Source organism: Varroa destructor, unplaced genomic scaffold (genome assembly GCF_002443255.2).
Source record: "Varroa destructor unplaced genomic scaffold, Vdes_3.0 BEIS01000001.1, whole genome shotgun sequence".
Lineage (NCBI taxonomy): Eukaryota > Metazoa > Arthropoda > Arachnida > Mesostigmata > Varroidae > Varroa > Varroa destructor.
This window is the reverse complement of record NW_019211454.1, coordinates 24,257,506-24,275,771: the sequence shown is the minus strand read 5'-3', so window position 1 is coordinate 24,275,771 and position 18,266 is coordinate 24,257,506. Positions and strand designations below refer to the sequence as shown.

General features: G+C 43.6%; 1 protein-coding gene and 1 long non-coding RNA gene across 12 annotated transcripts in view; one reads left to right on the top strand and one right to left on the bottom strand.

Moving 5' to 3' along the window:
* LOC111251335 (uncharacterized) overlaps positions 1-8,351 on the bottom strand; it is a 44,066-nt gene extending 35,715 nt beyond the window's left edge. For 4 of the 8 annotated variants that reach the window (XR_015319538.1, XR_015319535.1, XR_015319536.1 and 1 more), the window contains exons 1-4: positions 6,281-8,351; positions 3,420-5,150; positions 2,832-3,199; positions 2,423-2,543 (exon numbers count right to left, since the gene is read on the bottom strand). This is a non-coding gene — a long non-coding RNA (uncharacterized LOC111251335). Of the gene's footprint in view, positions 1-2,422; positions 2,544-2,831; positions 3,200-3,419; positions 5,151-5,303; positions 5,591-6,280 lie in introns of those variants that run through there. The other 4 variants (XR_015319537.1, XR_015319540.1, XR_015319534.1 and 1 more) reach the window with 4 other exon arrangements.
* LOC111251000 (glutamate receptor 4-like) overlaps positions 1-18,266 on the top strand; it is a 71,580-nt gene that overhangs the window by 6,330 nt on the left and 46,984 nt on the right. The window contains exon 1 of one of the 4 annotated variants that reach the window (XM_086978072.1): positions 6,187-6,324. The exons of 2 other annotated variants lie outside the window; for them this stretch is intronic. In XM_086978072.1, coding sequence (XP_086834198.1) covers positions 6,273-6,324 — 52 coding nt within the window. In that variant the 5' untranslated portion in view covers positions 6,187-6,272. Of the gene's footprint in view, positions 1-6,186; positions 6,325-17,038; positions 17,084-18,266 lie in introns of those variants that run through there. One more of the 4 variants, XM_022807338.2, reaches the window with a different exon arrangement.

Sequence of the window (18,266 nt, the reverse complement as noted above, 5' to 3'; positions counted from 1 at the left end):
GCTATCGGTAGTTCTACTAAACGCCGACCCAGTCTGCATAAATACGAAGCATATGATCATATATGTCTATATCATACTGCGCTACGCTCCATGGCGACTTGCAGTCAGCCAGCTGGCTGTATAGTCTGGTGAGATGTGCGTTGCTCTCTGCCTTCTTAAGCCTGCTAACGTCGATTCGTTTAGTTTGGCCTGGACGGGCCCTGTTACTGCCGCTGCTACCTTGTCTCCGAAATGCTTAATTCCCAACTCCATATTCTTCACTTTTATTTGAATGGCGGTTGTGAATGCGATGGCGCACTTGTTCAGGCTTCTGTAACCGTGAAGTCCTGTTCTAACGATCCTCGTACCGTCATTCGTTCGCCTCTGTGCTGCCGTCGCTTTTAATTTACTCGTATAAATGATACCTTTGCCACAATCTGTCAATTTCTAACACGAACGAGCGCACAGTGTGATCATTGCAAGATTTATTTGCAGCGCTGCTCTGGCCGTTTTCGTGCCTTTTATGGCTGCTTATTAGTGGAGATTGACAATCAGGGCTGTACGGACAGACGTCGAAAACCGCACGTGGAAGTCTACCGCGAACACGTGAGAGCCTGCAGCTCAACTGTCAATCGAAGAACAAATCTCGTCGTTGAATCCAATGCCGTTTACGAGGAGCGCGCGAGCGAAGCAGGCTGCATGGTGAACTGAAGAAAGCAGCTTATTTTGTTTTCGCTGACGTAGAAAGAATATTTCAGTGAAAGGTAGACCATTAAAGAGAGCAAAAGAAAAAGGCAACAGGTAGAACGTATCACCAACGATGACGCCAATGGATCACAGCCAACAGCGTAGATACCGGTAAAAAGACAACAAGAGATGGATAAACAGACATCAGCAGCGAGTGCACAGTGGAAAACGGCCAGTCTATAGATAGATGACTTGAGAGAATATTCACGTAAGCGGAGTACCGCTCCAGCGTGTGAGGCTGCAACATATACGGCGGTAGCCACAGTAATAGGTAAAAAGCATTGATCCTCCTGCTCAATGCAGAAGACCACTGTGACCATTACCGCCAGATGATGAAGGGTACTGACGATAGTAACGTATCGCTCATTATTAGTGCTTGAATATATTCACTTGGTCTCGAATTACTCAATATGATGAGAGTCACAGCGGATGATAGCATGAATTTCGATGGCATATTAGTGCATAAAAACAGCTGTTATTCAACGTTTCACAGTATATGTATGCATGTGCATCGATTTGGCCGGCGTGTATGCACGCACAGACGGTGCACGTCAGTGTATATGACAGCGCGGATAGGGACCTCGTATTCCTCTAGCGTCTTATAGCCTATTCGTTCTTTGCTGCAGCAGGGATAGCTAATCGCGCCAATGGTGAATATAACCATAAGGGGGCATGTATCACCTGGTCTTGACAAGGACTATGCTATATAAAGAAACGAGATCCTTTTCTCCTGGAAAGGAGCTAGCAGGAGACGAGCAAAGTCGAGTCGGCAGCGAATGCTAGAAATGAGTATGGCTATAGTTGCCGCATCGGGAGCACGGAGAGGAACTGTTACCATGTTCCTCTAATGATTGTAATAATATCTAAGTGCGTGCCTGGTGCGTTCCCAGCCGCTCTGACCTAACTGCCTTAACTTGCTAACAACAAATGGAGCTCGTTTAATAGAAAAGAAATCATAGCTCTCGGTATTTAAGTAAACGGGTTTGCTGAGGTCAGACAATAAAACTTCGGCTGTGTATTATTAATGTGATTCAAAAACTATTACCCTGTAATAAACGCCTGCTTTATCTAGGAACGAACAAATACCGCTATCCTTGCTAGACCGCCAGGTGCTACTGACGTTCTCCAATATTATGCTACCCCCTCTTAAACGCGTTCCCATACAAGCTGGCTCTGAGTGCTAAATATAAGAGGACTCCTTACGGCTTCGAATAATAGTATCTCAAAAACTATAGGTCGACTAAAAATACATGAAACGCTTCAAGATACTACTACAGCCGATGAATTAAGTCAAATAAAAGATGTTTGTGTTTAAAGGAACTGCAATGCAAATATCATATCTAGGATAGAGAGGTAAGCAGATTTTAACTCGAAAAGCCCCTTGCCAAGATATGCAGGTAGCGACTTTAGATACTGTATAGCGGCTTTAGTGTTCTAGAGTCTTTTAGAATTCACATCGCTGCAAGCACATCATATATAGTTCAGAAGGTATAGTCCAAATCCAAATCATTTACTTTATAGTATACCATCATGATTAATGTAGTAAGACTATTTTTCTCTTTAGGCTGAAGTATTTGCTCTTTCTGCATAGTACACATATTTCTGTTAATGCTTCTCTGTGAAAGGACCATTGACCTAAAATTTGTATTCATTGCACCATTACGGGCAGAGTGCCTCGAGGCATAGGTCAACTTACCTTCGAAAGAAGTTGGTAGGCACAAATTTAGGCAGTGGGAATCTTCTGGGCCCATGCTTCTTGTACAACTGCCCGCTGTAGACGCAGGCGACGCTTCATGCGAGTTGCACCTGACTAAATACTGGAAAATTCAAATAGTAGCAACGAGTAGTATAATTAAGGACTTATTATACGTGAAGTGCCAACATTGACTTAGTGAGCGGCACAAGGTGCAGGAGCGAATCTGTAATCGTAGTAAGGCGAAGAGCGATAAACAATCGATACAATAGAAAAGCCTTGTTCAAGCCTGAAGAACGAAAGGCTGTCTTAAGAGAAGGCTTTCGTCGCAGACAAACCGAAGTAGCGACCCAGCGAGTGGCCAACCGCTCGATCACCAAAACTCGAGACCTTTCTTTCCACTCTCACTCACCTCTCTTTCTGATTGGCACACAGACGGACGAAGCTACCTCCAGGAAGTGCAGGTGATTCGCTAGCTGCAAAGGACTACGGCCATTGTCGCGTTTGTCCTGGAGTTGTTTATTCTATCGATGGGGGGTAACTAGATTATCAAGAAGACTTAATTATAGCGAACATATTAGAACAATAGGTGGCAGCAATAGGTTGCAGATGAACACAGCAAGAACGAATGAACTAACACGTTGAGCCAACGCCAATGCGAGGCGCGGTGCCCACCAGTGCCTAGCTGAAGCCAATAGCGTAGCTGATGCCCCAGTCGAAGCGATTCCCGGAGGCACTAACATTACTCACAGCACGATCAGCACTCCTTCAAAGCAGAACCTGAAACGAAGATAGAGCAAACGCAGAGAGGGGAGAATGAAGGAAAGGAAAATAACTGAAAGGTCGGTCGCAAATGGCTTATATTGCGGCTTCTCGTTATGTCCAGAGACCTTAAAGGATAATTTATACACAGTCCATATACGGCGCTACATGTATGTATGTTTCATGCAGTCGACGGTCAGCCGGAATTTGCGTGCACGAAGTAGCTTTATCTGCTTACGTGCGTTGTTTCTCTCCGCTAGGCCATAGCTGTTTGAACATGCCTCTAGAATCTTTTCATCCTTTCTTTTTAATGCGCAGGCTCGTAGAAGAATCGATGGGTATATGAGAAATCTATGTGGCAGTCTAGTACCTCGACAATGTTTCGCAAAAGCTTTCTATCACTCTAGGGCTTTTCCTCGTCAGCACAACAGTTGCGCGATAGGTGGAGGACGTTCAGTAGGTAACGTAAAACAAACAATGAGGCCGGCTGCACTGTCCAGCTGCAGGTTACCAAAACGGCAGGTGCAGTATCAATAGATCGTCAGTTCACCTCCCTTTGATCCTCGCTCTCAGTAGCTTGATGCGTGTGGTTAATCCGTACAGGCTGTTCAACGAGCAGGGGAACCGTGCGGGAACTTCCTTCGTGTACAGGCGAGCATGATAATACTGAACTTCGACTAGATGTTGCACGCTGCAATTATATTTGCTTGTTGAAGAAGTATTTTTAGCTAGATGGCTCCGTATCATATAGACAAAAAACAAAAACAGATGGAAAAATGTGTTTAATGATTTATGGCAGAGTTTGGACTTACGCCAAAGAGGTGCTGCTCTACTGATGCTAGTTGGAAAAATAACTGATTCGGACCCCCTAATGCAAACATTATTACGATACATGCCGTTGGAAAAAACTGGTTGAAATTAGTTATTAGAAAAGGGATCATCTTCCGCTATAATAATATCGGATCATACACATCTCTAGCGATCGGGCAAACACTGCGAGAATTGAGATGGGAAAATTTCATGTATTTGCTGTAGAGGCGGAACCTTGCACTATCAGCCTACCATCTGTTCCAGTCTTTGCAAAACTCCCTAAATGGAGGAATGTAAAAAGCATTTTGTCACAATTTTTCACTATATGAAATCATACGAAAGTTACACTGATCGGATTATGGTATTAATAGAGAGGTGACAGAAGCTCATCGATCTCAACAGCGGTATGTAATTTGAAAATACTATTTGTTTCAGTTTTAGCCTCAATCCGGTTAATACTTTTTTTTTTTTTTTACTTAGATGACAATATGTACTTGTAATTGCTCGCCAATATGCTTTTTATCAAATATACCAATGGGGGGTCGTTATAGGCTTTTTAAGTGAATATAATCAAAACGTTAACTGGCCACAGGGGCAACTATATGTTTTGCTTAGCAGTGACATAAAAGTCGATTTAATTTGTTTGTATTATTCTAAACCGGCACAAAGACTTACTCTGTATTTATTTACATATTTTGTATTTGTTTATCCTAAATTTAGTTCAAGATTGACTATATTCAATCTGGTCATGAAATGTCACCGCATTGTCGTGTTTAAATATAAGATACCGAGAAGTATACGATGTACCAGCTGAATTTGTCTTGTAGAGCAACTTTAAATGTATTCTTGTGTAACGGCGTGGAAACCTTCAGGGCGCCGCTGATATTAAAGCACTAAGCGTGAGGAGAAGAAATTAGAAGTAGCGTATACTTATCTGCCGTAGGCGTCGGTTTCCCTATGTATGCGGCCAGTTGACATTTCGAAATTTACCGTAAGTATGTAATTTATTTCCCGGAAACATCCTCGAGTGGTGAGAGTAGACCAAGGGTCGGGGACAGTCTACGTATCTACTCGACATTGCAAGACAGCAAAAGATATAGGCCACCGCGCGTGCATATTCGCTTGTGTTAGGCAAGGATACGTCGCGGTACAGGAGAGTCTGCAAGGGATAAGTGGAAGGATGATTCCATTGTCGCGTTAACCGGCCATTGCGAATTCTCTCTTGCCGCGTCCTCGTGCTTTCCCTGTCTGCCATACAACCAACTATCAGAAGCTCGTTGGAAGCAATGCTGGCGGGTCGAAAATCGCTTACCCGGTTTTACTTTGTTCTCTGCCAAATACCGTTCGTCTTTCGTCCGACCAGTGAACGGGCAACATGGCGGTGGCAACACAACATCAAGGCGAGTAAATGGCTGGCTGGCATGCCTATGAGTAGGAGCTGATGTAATATTTCACCATTGTTCGAAACGCACCATTCGTCTTACTTGAGATGAAAATATCGACATGCAGCCAAGTAGGATCGCCAGAATGCTAGGGCTGGTCCGCGCGTTGCGGGCAGACACTGCCTTACTAGAAACTATCCCAAAAGATAAGGGAAATTGTGGAAACGCGAAGATGGGAGAGAACGATGGGCTTTCCGGTTGCCGTTCGTCGCGGCAATCATCATGAGTCGCCACTGCGTTCCTGCCGACAAGCTACTAGGGGGGGAGGGGGCAGGGAGCCATCTATCTAGATATTTGTTCGACACGAATCTTCAACCTTATCAAGAACCTGAGTGAAAGAAGGGGGAACCAAAGACGTCAATGTGTCGTCAAACCGCTAAGGCACGTGACATCCTGTTGCAGTGACCATTTTGTCCTTGTGAAGAAAAAGATGATCGTTGTATACAACTTTCTATGAAAGCCATACACGGAGTAGCAGTGCCTTAGTTTCCTTTGTTCCACCGTTATAGTATAAGATGATACCGGAACGAGTGCTTTATAACGAACTATATTGGTAGTTTTCTTGCTTTTTCGACCTGGTTTTTGGATAAGTTCCAATATTGTGTGGCAAGACAGGTTTCGTGAAAAAGGAAAGTATTTCCGAAATGCCCGAGTTCTACGCAGACGTTTTCAGAAAAAATAGTTCTTTGCAGTCAGTTGAATGCATTTGCTGGTGTATTGCCAGAATTTTACAGTATGTAGAATTTTTTTGATACTTCAAAGGCCATTGAAAGGATCTGAGAGTCTATATTAAGTGAGTGGTGAACCTTACTAACACGGCACATTAGCCGAGTAGAAAGATGCTTACCGGGCTTTCCTTTGCGAGTTGCAACGGTCGCAGGAACCTTCCAAGTAGGTCTTTTTCTTCTTTTTCAACACTATTCCTTTCAAAAGCACACTGTACAGCTAAAACGAATTTAAGAATCTGTCAGTAACCGTAGCCTACAGCTATACCACTAGCCAATAACGCAGGCAAACAAAGAAAAATACATTGGCCTGAGCAGCTCTGATACGTGATGTTTTCCTCACGGAGACTGCTACGACGCGAGCCGACCAGAAGGATCATCAGCCACGTTCGTGCATGTACGTGGCTACTTTCGGCCCGACTTTCTCAGCAGCTGACTGGCCCCTTTCGCCATGTTTACCTCCTATTTCTACGGTACGGCCGCCAATCGTCCCCTGCTATCGGTACCTTCGAATTGTAAGTTTAAAAGCAGGAGACGAATAGAAAGAAAGAGCGAGCGAGACCAAGGCAAAGCAGAATCGCGGCCACAGCGGGGTGCAGCCGACCTTCTACCCAACCCAAAGCACGGCTTGTTTGCTAGCTTTGAAGTCCATCCTATGCTTACGCTGGCTAGCCGTCAACTGAGGTCGCTACTTGATGCATCATACTTTTCGGGGCACTGTCGGAATACATGCGACCAGCATGCTGTTAAGCTGAAAGGGGAACGACCGGCCAGTGTGTTGAACGTGCGCTACTGGAAACACAAACGACATCTGGGAATTCTGCATAGGAACATAAACGGATACTCAAAGAGGCCTAGCGGGCAGATGGTCCAATGTCGGCGCTGTGCTTGAGGGCTGGTGAATGAGGCTGGATGAGATGAGCGGCAGGTCGCCGCAGAATCGAGTGCAAACGGGCAGACAAATCTGGAGGATAGTAAGCAAAGAGATAAGGTCCAATAGATGCTTTCTAGGCAAACACGGACGATGACGGTGATTAAGAGAAGGGAGAAAAAGAACGGCCAAGGACAGCAGACGAAACTCACCGCGACGCATAGTAAGGATGCTTTGCCGGTCTAGTGCTGGCAGCGGCGGTTCGAGCGATGGCAACATTTGACGAAACGTGTAGGCTCTACCTTCATTTTCCCGTTCCCTCTCCAGCAGAATCAGTAGTAGTATTAGTTGTCGCAGCGGAGCAGTCTGAACCGAATGCGTCGCAAAGTCCCTCCCGTTCCGTCAGGCCAGCAGAGCAGAACAAACTCAAGCGACGTAGTGCGGGTTGTAGGCTGGGTCGGGTGTGTTTCCACCCGTTTACCGCTCACCCCACGTGCATGCTCCGGCGTAATCTCTGATCTGCACAAAACGAACTAAACTACTAGAAATGGATAAGCGAGCTGCTGAGCGTCCGCAAGCAGGGGCCGAGATTGACTGCAAGAACGGGAGGAAAGCGAATAGGAACACTACCAGTGGCATCATCATGTACAATACATATGCCAGCTGGTTTGGGAGCTTATCCGCTCAATAAAACAGTACTGTACGAGGTGTGCTTTTGCATGGAAGCTATAATAATGTAACGATCCGTTCGCCTGAAAACTGATCTTTACTGCGCCTTTGTTCGTACTTCCACGATTCGACTACCGCTGAGCTCGTAAAAGTCAGGCAGCAATACAAACAGATGTATAGCGGCTAATTTGTTATTAGCAGTGTGACGCCATGCCAATAGTTGCACTCACTATAGCGCGTTTAGCCCGAACGGTCTCTCTATCTCTATGTATTATCCCGCTCTCGTGGTTTGCTCAGCTAATTCAAATGGCTTCTGAAGTGCGGTGTGCTTTGCGCCACTTTGTTGAAAACAATGGTAGCATTGCTCGAGATGCTGGTGATAACAGGAGCAGCAGCAGCAGCACGAGTCATGTAAGCATCCAGCCAGCCACTTGCTGCCACACAATACGTATGGCACTGGACGACATCAGGCGGCATTAGTTCTAGCGTGACAGCTGTCGCCGTCCAGCTATAGGACCTCCAAGCACGAACCGGGCCAATGCCGCTGCCAACTTGAGAGTAGATAACTCGACAAAGTGAAAGAGTCCGAAGAGAAGAAGTATATATAATGCGAGAGAGAGAAACCCGTCGCCATGTTTATGTGGATGCTTTCGTGCTTAGTATGGCACTCGTAGAGAATGTGAGGATCACCATTTGGGTGACTGAGCACGCTTCTAGATGAGTCTTACTGCATGACTGCGACCGACATCAGACGTGAATAGGGCTGAGTAAAGCTGGAATAGTCACGACAAAATGTTCTACACAACTAAATCAAGATATTCTGACAAACTAGGAATTGTTCCAAGCTTTTCGGCTGTCACCCTGTACGCGTACAGTGATCTGACTATAGAAAAGGGCTAAGCTCACCGCTCGCTGTTATATTGTTAAGCCGTTTACACATTACATCGCACGTTAGACGCAGGCCGTTAACAGGTCAACATGGGATCTTTCTATAACGGATACGTGCGTGGCTGAACACGACTGCTGATATAGGTCGTAAGATATGGGCTCAAGGAGACTGAAAGTGCTGTGTATAAACGATAAGAGGCAGGAACGATGAAGACTAGGAATCTAACTGGGTTAACGATTCCGATAAAAGAAATACTATGCATCGAAAAAAGTTAGCGAAGGGTATGGACGTGAGCGCTGACAACTAATGGGAAAAGCAACGCCTTTGTAGTAAACGATCGAGAAGAGTCAAAGTAAATGAAATCTGAAAGGTCAAAAGAGCGAAAGAGAGAGAAATGAATCAGAAACGCTGAAAATGGACGACAATAAAAATTTCTGATGACGAGGAATGAAGTCGTAGGGTAAAATGATGGTACAAAAGAAGCCGAAACGAGGCATAGAAGGCGTCGGATAGATTGGCGAACCGTAGAGATCTGTCGTCAGCTAATCGCGCGTCAACTTAAATAGAAGAGATACACATAGATAGACAGGAACAACCAACGATGGGTTTACTAAAACATTAAGGCTCATGGCAAGTGGTTTGTTGAAGACCCTTCGAAAAACGACGTCGTCTTTTTCACGATATCAACGCGAATTAACATTTCTCACTACTCGGTCACCTCTTCGATTTTTGCGTCGATACAAACTAACATAGGCGAGTGAAGACAGCTAAACGCCTTATTAGTAATAGTACAAAAGCGTCGTGACAACATATATATATATATATATATAAGCGTCTAAAATAAGAATTGTTCTTTTTTGTTTCTAAGCAACAAAATAGATATTTCAGCAAGATGTTCGTATTTACTGACGATGTCGTTTCGGACGGCCATAGTTATCATTGTTGTCATCCACTGTGATTACAGCTTAAATTCGGAAACTAAACGACCCATTGGTCATTTTCTATGTGTTATTTCCTTAGTCCACAAATAACCTTTTATAATAACTAATAATATAATAAACCCACCTCAAGCGATAATAATCGATGTAAACCCGTCAAGGTGTCACTCAGATAGGCTACATTCAAAAGATTGATATTAAACTTTGAAGAAGTCGATGGTCCCAAAAGTGTAAGGGCTTAAAATAGCTAAAAGTTCTAAAATGTGCAAATAAGCGCAAAAAGTCTCAACAAGGCCGACTGTTGCAGCTTATCTGGACGACATCACTGGCAACATGGTAAAATGGCCATTCACTGCTATATGAAAGACCTAGGTGTATCAAAACAGTCTTTTTAAGCCATTTCGGTGATCTTTAGAAGCCCTCAAATTCGAACCCCATTGAGGATCTTTCGCTCGGCCTTACAGAAGCCTTGTCCAGATTCTTCAAAAGCCCGCGTTGGCTACAAATATATTAAACCGTCACTTTTGGACAAAAAATTAAGTTTTTAATTTTGTTTAGTTTCTTTAGTACGAAAAGAATAGATAATAGCAGATATTTGCTCAAACTCAAAAACAATATCTAGATGCGTATTATACAAAATTTATATTTTTTCCTTCTCATATTTACGTTATTCGAGGTCCGTCTAGACGCATGTGAAATAATCATTTAAATTATACATCACAGAGCATATTCTCTTTTTGAGAGAGACAGTCAACGTTGGGTTTTTGTAGACTGAATGGACGTTTAACACAATGCGACTACGTAATTGCTCGGATTGGTATTGTAATCATTATCTCATGTAACCTGCGAATTTTTCGAAACACATTTGCCATCAATGTTACCTAATACAGGAAGAAAAAAAGGTAAGTTTATGCATAAGTACTAAGTGGATGAATATTGTTACAGTTGCCCCATAGGGGCTCTAATCCAGAAAGTGGCAAAGCGTACAAGGCAATACGCTAACGCCCTCCGGCGCCCCGAAACTTTCGACATGTCTCTGAGCAGGCAACAGAATCCATTTTAGCTCTTTTTGGGAATACGTGAACAAATTTAATTAGTGGCAAGGCTAGCTGCATGGTGGTTGCCCGGACATCTGACAGAGACAAGGCATACTTGATGAAAACCAGACTGACTGTATAACTAGGCAGTTCCCACATAAACAACATATGCTCTTAGAACGCATCTAAAAGTCAAAGCTCCGACGAAATCCAGGCAGGGATAGACGAAGCAGGCATATGCTTTATTTGCCTTCCTTTTTTTGAGTGTCGTCCTGCGTTTACAACGACAACCTTTTACCATTAGAGCAATAGAAAATTTACATAAATTGATAATCGCATTGAAGCCGTAAGATCATTTATATAGACAATTGCCAACTTTATATTTTATGGTTATTTTGGGCAGTGGCACGCACTTAGTTTACAAATGCTGGAAATGATAAACAACGCGCCATAGTAGAGGGAATGTCAATAAAAATCGTCCAAGCTCGATTGTAGGATCAGTGCATTAGTTTGTGTAGGGAGACCTCAGTGGATAATGCGGCAAAGACTGAACAAAGAGCGGCACCAATGCAAAGGACTATGGCAGGAAATCAGCCCGTTCAGACAGAGTTCACTAGAATACCCTGTCCTGGTCTCGATGCTTCGTGATGGAAAGTGTGTTTGTATATATACCTGGCCGCCAGTCTAACCTTCTCACACAACTAGGTTTCGGCTAGAGTTTACTCTAGACCATCACAGCAGAAGAAGGAGTAATTGTTGTGAGTGTACTTTATCCTATGAAAAAAGTAGAAGACCTCTTCCATGTTGACTAGGGTAAAACTACAACAAAGCGTGGCATGACTGAGGCCTCATGGAGAAAACGAGAAAATCGCAAGACGCATTGGATATCACATAGCTATCCACCTATTCATCCATCGATGATGCCGTCGTACCGTTTAACCTGTAGTCGAACTGTTACTCAAAATAGGTGACAGTAGAGCTATGCTTAAGTCAGTTTATGCTATTTGTTAACCAAACAAGGAAATCACCTTGTCTAAGGTAATGAAATGCTTAAAGTCATCGGCAGATATGCCTACATGTCTGCCGATGAGCAACGAAGCAAGATGTCCTCTAGCTAATTCAACCCTTTTTAGGTTCTGTTATGCCCTGTAGCGGCAGGAGTATGGGATACCGAACGGTCAAAGAAATAGGGAAGTCACTTGAAAGTATACTCCTTTTTTCTTGCCAACGAACCGGTTCTTGGATATACAACGAATCTCTGAGGAAGAACCCACTACTACTTGTGGTAATGATGCCGGCATGATTGGAACGAAGTAGACGTACAGCAGTGAGTAAAGGATTGTACCAACGAACGAACGAAGTCAACGGACTCTGACTGGTTATGGGGATTCGTTTGGGGTGACCTGTTTGATGGCTAAATTCTGACGGGAACAACCTGTGCGCAAAACAAAAAGTTTGGTACTTGCTCGCCTTAGATCTCTCCTGGGCAGCAGAATTTCCTTCATCGTCCTATCCCATCTGCATCTCAGTGAACACGGAATGTTGGGAGGGAATCACCTTCCACCCAGGGTCTCTCTGCTCGTTGAGGGCAAATCAGATGCTGGTTTCTGGCGTTGTGAATAGATCGTTGCACATAACCTTACTACGAAAAAAGATGAAGGCAGAGGCACTCGAGCACCCTGTGGGACAAACCACACATTACGATATGTCGAAGCTCACCGTTACATGGCTGCCGCTGACCTGCAAGGCAGGAGAAGCAACTGGGATGTTGGTCACCCAACCACCAATAAATCAAGTATCACAAAAACAACAACGACACCTACAAAGTCGGTTAAGATAACAAGCACGAGACCGAATGAGTCCTGAATCTAAGGTTGAAACGTAAAGGTCTTTCTTTGTATAATTGAGTCCTGTCTTTTACTGTATACGTACGTCGTATATAGCTTGGAGCTGGGAAGAACTGCAGAGTGACGATAAACACCGCGGTTGTTTCTAGACCTGTACAACCTGAAGCAAGGTAACCGCAATTTTGGGATTCATAGTACGTCATCCTCGTGCAGCACCGGCGCCGCCGGTTGGAGGAGACCGAAAAATCTGCGAAGGCATAGAGGAGGCCAGTTGGAAGGAATTGCCATTGCGAAAAGACGCTCAAGGCGCTCTATCTGTGTATTTTTATAGCGTATTCGAGATGGGGCCGGAGACTTCGATGCTGCTAATCGATTGCAAGTCAGCAGCACCGCTGAAATCGCAGCGGCCAGTGCTGCTGCTGGACCCAGGGGAATCTGGGAGTGCTTAATTAAACTTTCGCTGCCTTTACACACTCTCAGTTCAGTCCACTTCGCTTTAGCATTGAGCAAGTATGCACCCACAGCGCCAACAGCGGCTCGCATACGCTTCGTCCTCACTGCCGCTGCAGACTGAGGTGAGTCTAGTGAGACCACGGTGCCCTCATCGCGTACGTCCAAATACAGACGAATTAAGGAGAGTCGGAGTCTAGCTGCATTAAACAGCGTTTAATGAAATTCTGCTCTCCTATTTTAATTACTATCTACAAGTGCGGAAGATTCTCAAAACCAGGGGGCAGCTATAGCAGCGGCTGCAATAAGCAAGAAGACGAGGAAACACAGGCAAAAAAAGGCGAAGTCGTACAAGTCATTTCTAAATCGATGCCTCTTATCGAATAAGAGTCATCTCTTCTTTGCCCTGATTCTGACAATTTATTCTACCGACTTGGGAACGCTTTTGCGAATCAAAGATGGCTGACTGAGCTTAGCTTCGCGCTATCATCATAACGACTAGAGACCAACCGCGGATAACTTCGGATGAGCAGTGCTAAGGAATTTCTACTTATGCGCAATGCGCCCATAGATATGGGCAGTATTGGGCTCCGCTCTGCTTTGCCGAATGAGGAAATTATGTCAAAGCGAGTGGATTCGCATGCATGCACGTATAAGCTGCTCGCGTATTCTACCTAGAACTTCTGTCTGCAGTGTATGCAGGTTTCTCTTGTGCTTGTTCGCTTTGTCATGGAATGGTTACGGGGTCGCTTGAGTAAATTGAATACTAGCATTTTTTCTATCTAGCGTAGAAAGCCGATAATCTGCCGGTGCATCTTCTATGCTACTAAATGAAGCACAAACAGGCTGGAGCAGACTTATTTGTCACTCTGTTCTTCCGCCATGTTTTCTACAGTATGACTCACTTTATTCGAGAAGCGTTTCCGTTTGCTGTGCTGGAAACGACAGCCCCTTGACAATGCTGGTGGTGGCGCTAAAAGCCGTTGCAGGATTCTTTCACCAAAACGTAACCAACGTTTCTTCTTTCTGCAGTACTTAGCTTTCCTAAAATTCTCGTCAACCTCTGAGTTTCTAGTTACCTGGACGGCTTCGTTCCAACTCGACTTAATGACCAACGGTGAACTGACAAACAACCTTAGATGAATGTAGCACTCACCCGTGCTTGTCTGCTTTCGTTGTTTCGTCAACTATCTTGATCTCTTTAGCATCACTTCCCCTGGGGCCTGTTGGTGCTCAAGTTTTAGGCTAAGCGCCAGGCCGCAGACTAACTCATTTTTATAGCTGCTGAGTGAGCAGGCGACAGGCAACAGACAGAGGGACGAAGGCAGAAGCTGCTACGAGGCAAAATTAGTAGCTCTTAAGTTCGTCTTTCGCGCCTCTGTTTAGCATCGACCGGTACAACTAGGTACCAGTTATAGCCGTCCTCGTGGTAGCAATAAGAGAAGTTGTAACAGCGATGGTCGTCAGCAAAATAGCGGCATTAGTAATCAAAAGAACACACGAACGACGAAACGCTGGACCAAGACGCGGACGAGGAAGAGCCCTTCTTGTCGAGACGGAGAGGCAGAGGAAAGCAAGTAGAGGGAAAAGCGCAAAATGAGCCAGTGCTTAACGACGCGCTACGAGAAACCGGACGACTCACGAAGCAACCCGAGCTTGGAGCGATTAAGGGGCCTTGGGGGTTGAAAAAGGCCCGGCTAACAAGCCATCTAACACCTTTTAGGCTTCCATCTGTTTTTGAAGAAAAAAAGCTAACCCAATTAAAGGCTTACTACTCTAGCCCCTTTTCCACCCGCGGTTCAATTAGGTCGCATTGCCCCGGGTCGCTAGTTCCTACATAGTGACGAAAACTACACACGCTTGATGTCATGGCCCTACTTTTCCCCAAAGAACGTTTACAAACGTTCCTAGCCCTTAATACCAAGCCATGCTTCACGTTCAAGCAGCAGACGACAATGGCAGCAGCGGCAGTCTCTGCTGGCTTTTGGTTTTGTTTCGAAGAAATCTGCATACCATAACTGCAGACATGGAGAACACCGAAAAAAATTAACTTAAATACGATTAATTATATAGCGAATGATTCTTCGTATCTTTACTCATGGAATATAAAAGCGTTTAGAGGGTATCGCGAGTCTACCTTAACCGGCCTTACCCGTGCTGCAGTCACATTATGGTGCATTAAAGCGGTCAGTAATAGCTATCCGAACAAGGATAGCTTCCATTAATGTCCTATTCCACGTTAGAGTATTTTCGCACATTCATTTTTATGTGTATATTTACAGCTAGCGTTAAGTTCTGCAAACGTATTTAGTGTGAACTGACCGTAATTAGAAATGATATTCGGCTCTACGCTGTATATCTGAGATGCTGTTGTCGGTACTAAAAACATGCTGCAAGTACTTTCTTACGAAAACTTTCTTATCCTGTCTCCGTTATCATTCGAGAATAATTTATGAGATGTTGCCGACACCGCATTTATGGGTCACTTCGTTTGTTCCATAACCAGATTCTCTCCCGCTAGTTAACGCTGCGGTACTATGAAGTGCATATAGAGAAAAGTCTAAGGTAACAGTAACACAGATAACGGATGCTTACCTATCCTATCTCGGAAATCGTCATGCCCGAATGCTGTTAAATTTAATAGCGTATCTAAAATAATGCTATTTATTTCTAGTTATTATCCAGTCGATAAATCTAATGATGCAATTAAGTACATTACATAGCGCTCCTGACTAGTCTTAAGCAATTTTGAAAATGTTTATGTTCATAGTTTTGCGTTCAAGACAGCCAGACGGTTACTTATATACTGGGTCGTTATGAGGGTGACCCGGACTGCCGTTCGTACATAGAAGCCCCAGAGTTATTAAGCCAAATTGCATTTAATATTTAGGACAATGAGGAGGCACTATGTCACACCGACTGTTAAATGATATATAATACTAACCACGAGGAAAATTAATTCCGACTCAAGCAGATCAGACAAAGTTAGTTTCGTAAGATTGCTTCCAACGTTCCGGTAGGGCTCCTAACAACAACGGTTAGATTTTGCCCTACGTATGCCATCTACTTAAGACGTCTTATTTTTATATAGTTTTGTGCACTTAGAAAACGGTAGTCCTCCATCGCTTTGCCCTTTATGTCGCATTCACCAAAATCAAAGTGTTTAAGCCAGCTAGTTCCCTACTTTATTACACGAGGAAGGGACGTTCAATATATTTACAGAGCTTGTCCGGAAATACGAGGGACAAGACGTGTTAAAAGTGCGCAGAGAGGCTGGTCAGTTATGCGCACCTGTAAACTTAAAATTTCACTGTAGCACAGAAACAAAAAAAAAACTCTGTGGAAAACAAAATCGTATAGTAGTTCTTTATAGTATGACAGGTGTGCATTCGTTACCGTGTTATTTTCTTGTAATAGGGAATTACATACAAACATTTGTCTAAAGGCAAGACCTCGCCAAAAATAAGCGAAGCAGGTATAGGCTATTGTTGAAGTTGCCTAACGATCGGTTCCTGAACCTAATTATGGGTAATGTAGAGCCATACTAAAAACGTCCTTTGTATGAATATAATGAGACATATTGGATACCTTTTGCGGGTCAGCAATATATCCTACAATGAGGAGCATGAACATTTGCTCGTTAAGCAACATAGAGGCCTATTTGGCACTTCTTGCGTATCGTTTCTTTTTTCAACTTTCATTTATACCGGTTTTCAGAGTGGCAAAAAAGTCACCAAAAGGGATCGTTATGCGGTAGGTTTACCGTAACAAAGTAATTTTGCATGGCTCACAAAATACCGTGATAAAGGAAGACGTATCATGTGAAAAACAAGTGTTTTTTTTTTTTTTTTTTTTATTCTAAAGCTATATGACCACCTTTGCAGAGCGATTCGAGTTTGTCGTCAGTTTCAGCATTGATCTACACGGTAGATTTTGCTGCGTACGGAGAAGCGCCACTAGAAATAGGAGATCTTTGTTTCCTTTTTAAATTGTATTGCTCTTAAATGTTTGAAAGATGTGAGGGAGAACAGATCACCTACTGAAACGCGGGCTTCATGATAAGATAAGGCAAGTTTAACAGAACTATAAATAGGTTTGAGTCCCGCCTGCAGTAATTCTGTTCCACATAACCTCTAAAGGTATAATCTGTGCTTTATTAATTTATCCAAATGTTTTCAGCAATTGACTGAACCACTCGGTCGGCAATGGATCTAACTGGTGTAGGTAAGCATTATGAATGGACGTTTGTCTCTTTACGGCCACCCGTCAAAGGGTATAACTGAATATTCGAAAGTGTCATTGTAAGCCAAAAATAAGCAACTGATACATGTTGAGACGAGTAGATCGAATGTGTAAGCTCCAAATAAAAATTAATCGCAGAAAGCTCAAAAGATACCTCAACAAACATTTAGGAGGTCTACCCCGTATAGGTAATTTCTCACACACGAACGACTTTTTACTACATTATATTACTAACAGAAGCATTTTCTTCTATGTGTCAAACCTAAACACTAAAAAGTTTTTTAATTAATTTGCCTCATGTAGCTGTTATTAAAAATGCGATATAAGAATTAATAGCGGCGCTTTTGTTCATGCCCGTGGAAACTTTTTTTCATTCACACAGGTTTTATAGCATGTCATTGGTAAGATTTGAAGCTCTTAGACGGAGGCTATTATGCGAAGGTAATTGTTCTATGCAGACTGAAGTCCTGCGGTAAGATAAATGCGACGAAAATGAATGCTTATACAAGGGGATTATGTTTATGTAAATGACAGACAACCAATATGCCACGCAGTATTAGCATATATATATGATGTACATAATAAAAGTATATGTGCACATCTGAATATATCATATAGAGATACAAAGGATTCCCAGTAAGGGAAGGAAATCAGGACCAGTCGCACGGGTTGGACAGAGGCATGCCAGGAAGGAATTACAGTGCGATTGTAAAGAGTAGACATTGAAATTGATATCCGCCACGGATAAGTACAAAAATAATACCACTTATCCTACTCGTACAATTCGAATCAAGTCGTTAGCCAGGGGGCGATTATGAAAATGGGGGGATTAGCCGGGTAGGCAAAAGTAGGAGATGAGCACTTCCGCGTACGGATATTTTTAATATATGAACTTCTATTGTTTTCGTTGCAACAGTAATAGCAAAAACGACAAGCAAGATGTCTAGTAAACGATGGCTGCCTAGCAGCCTTAAAAGTATTGCGCTCAGTAGAACGGCGCGATGGGAGTCTTTCATACACGACGGACAATACGCGCTGTCTGTGTTTTAAGCTCAGTACCGCGTGCTTTCCTAGCGAATCGTAAGCAACGGCTGTTTGGGTAAACCACGAGTTGGGCTTTTATCACAGACCATCCCGGATCGTCCGGCTTTCTTCGTCGTTTGCA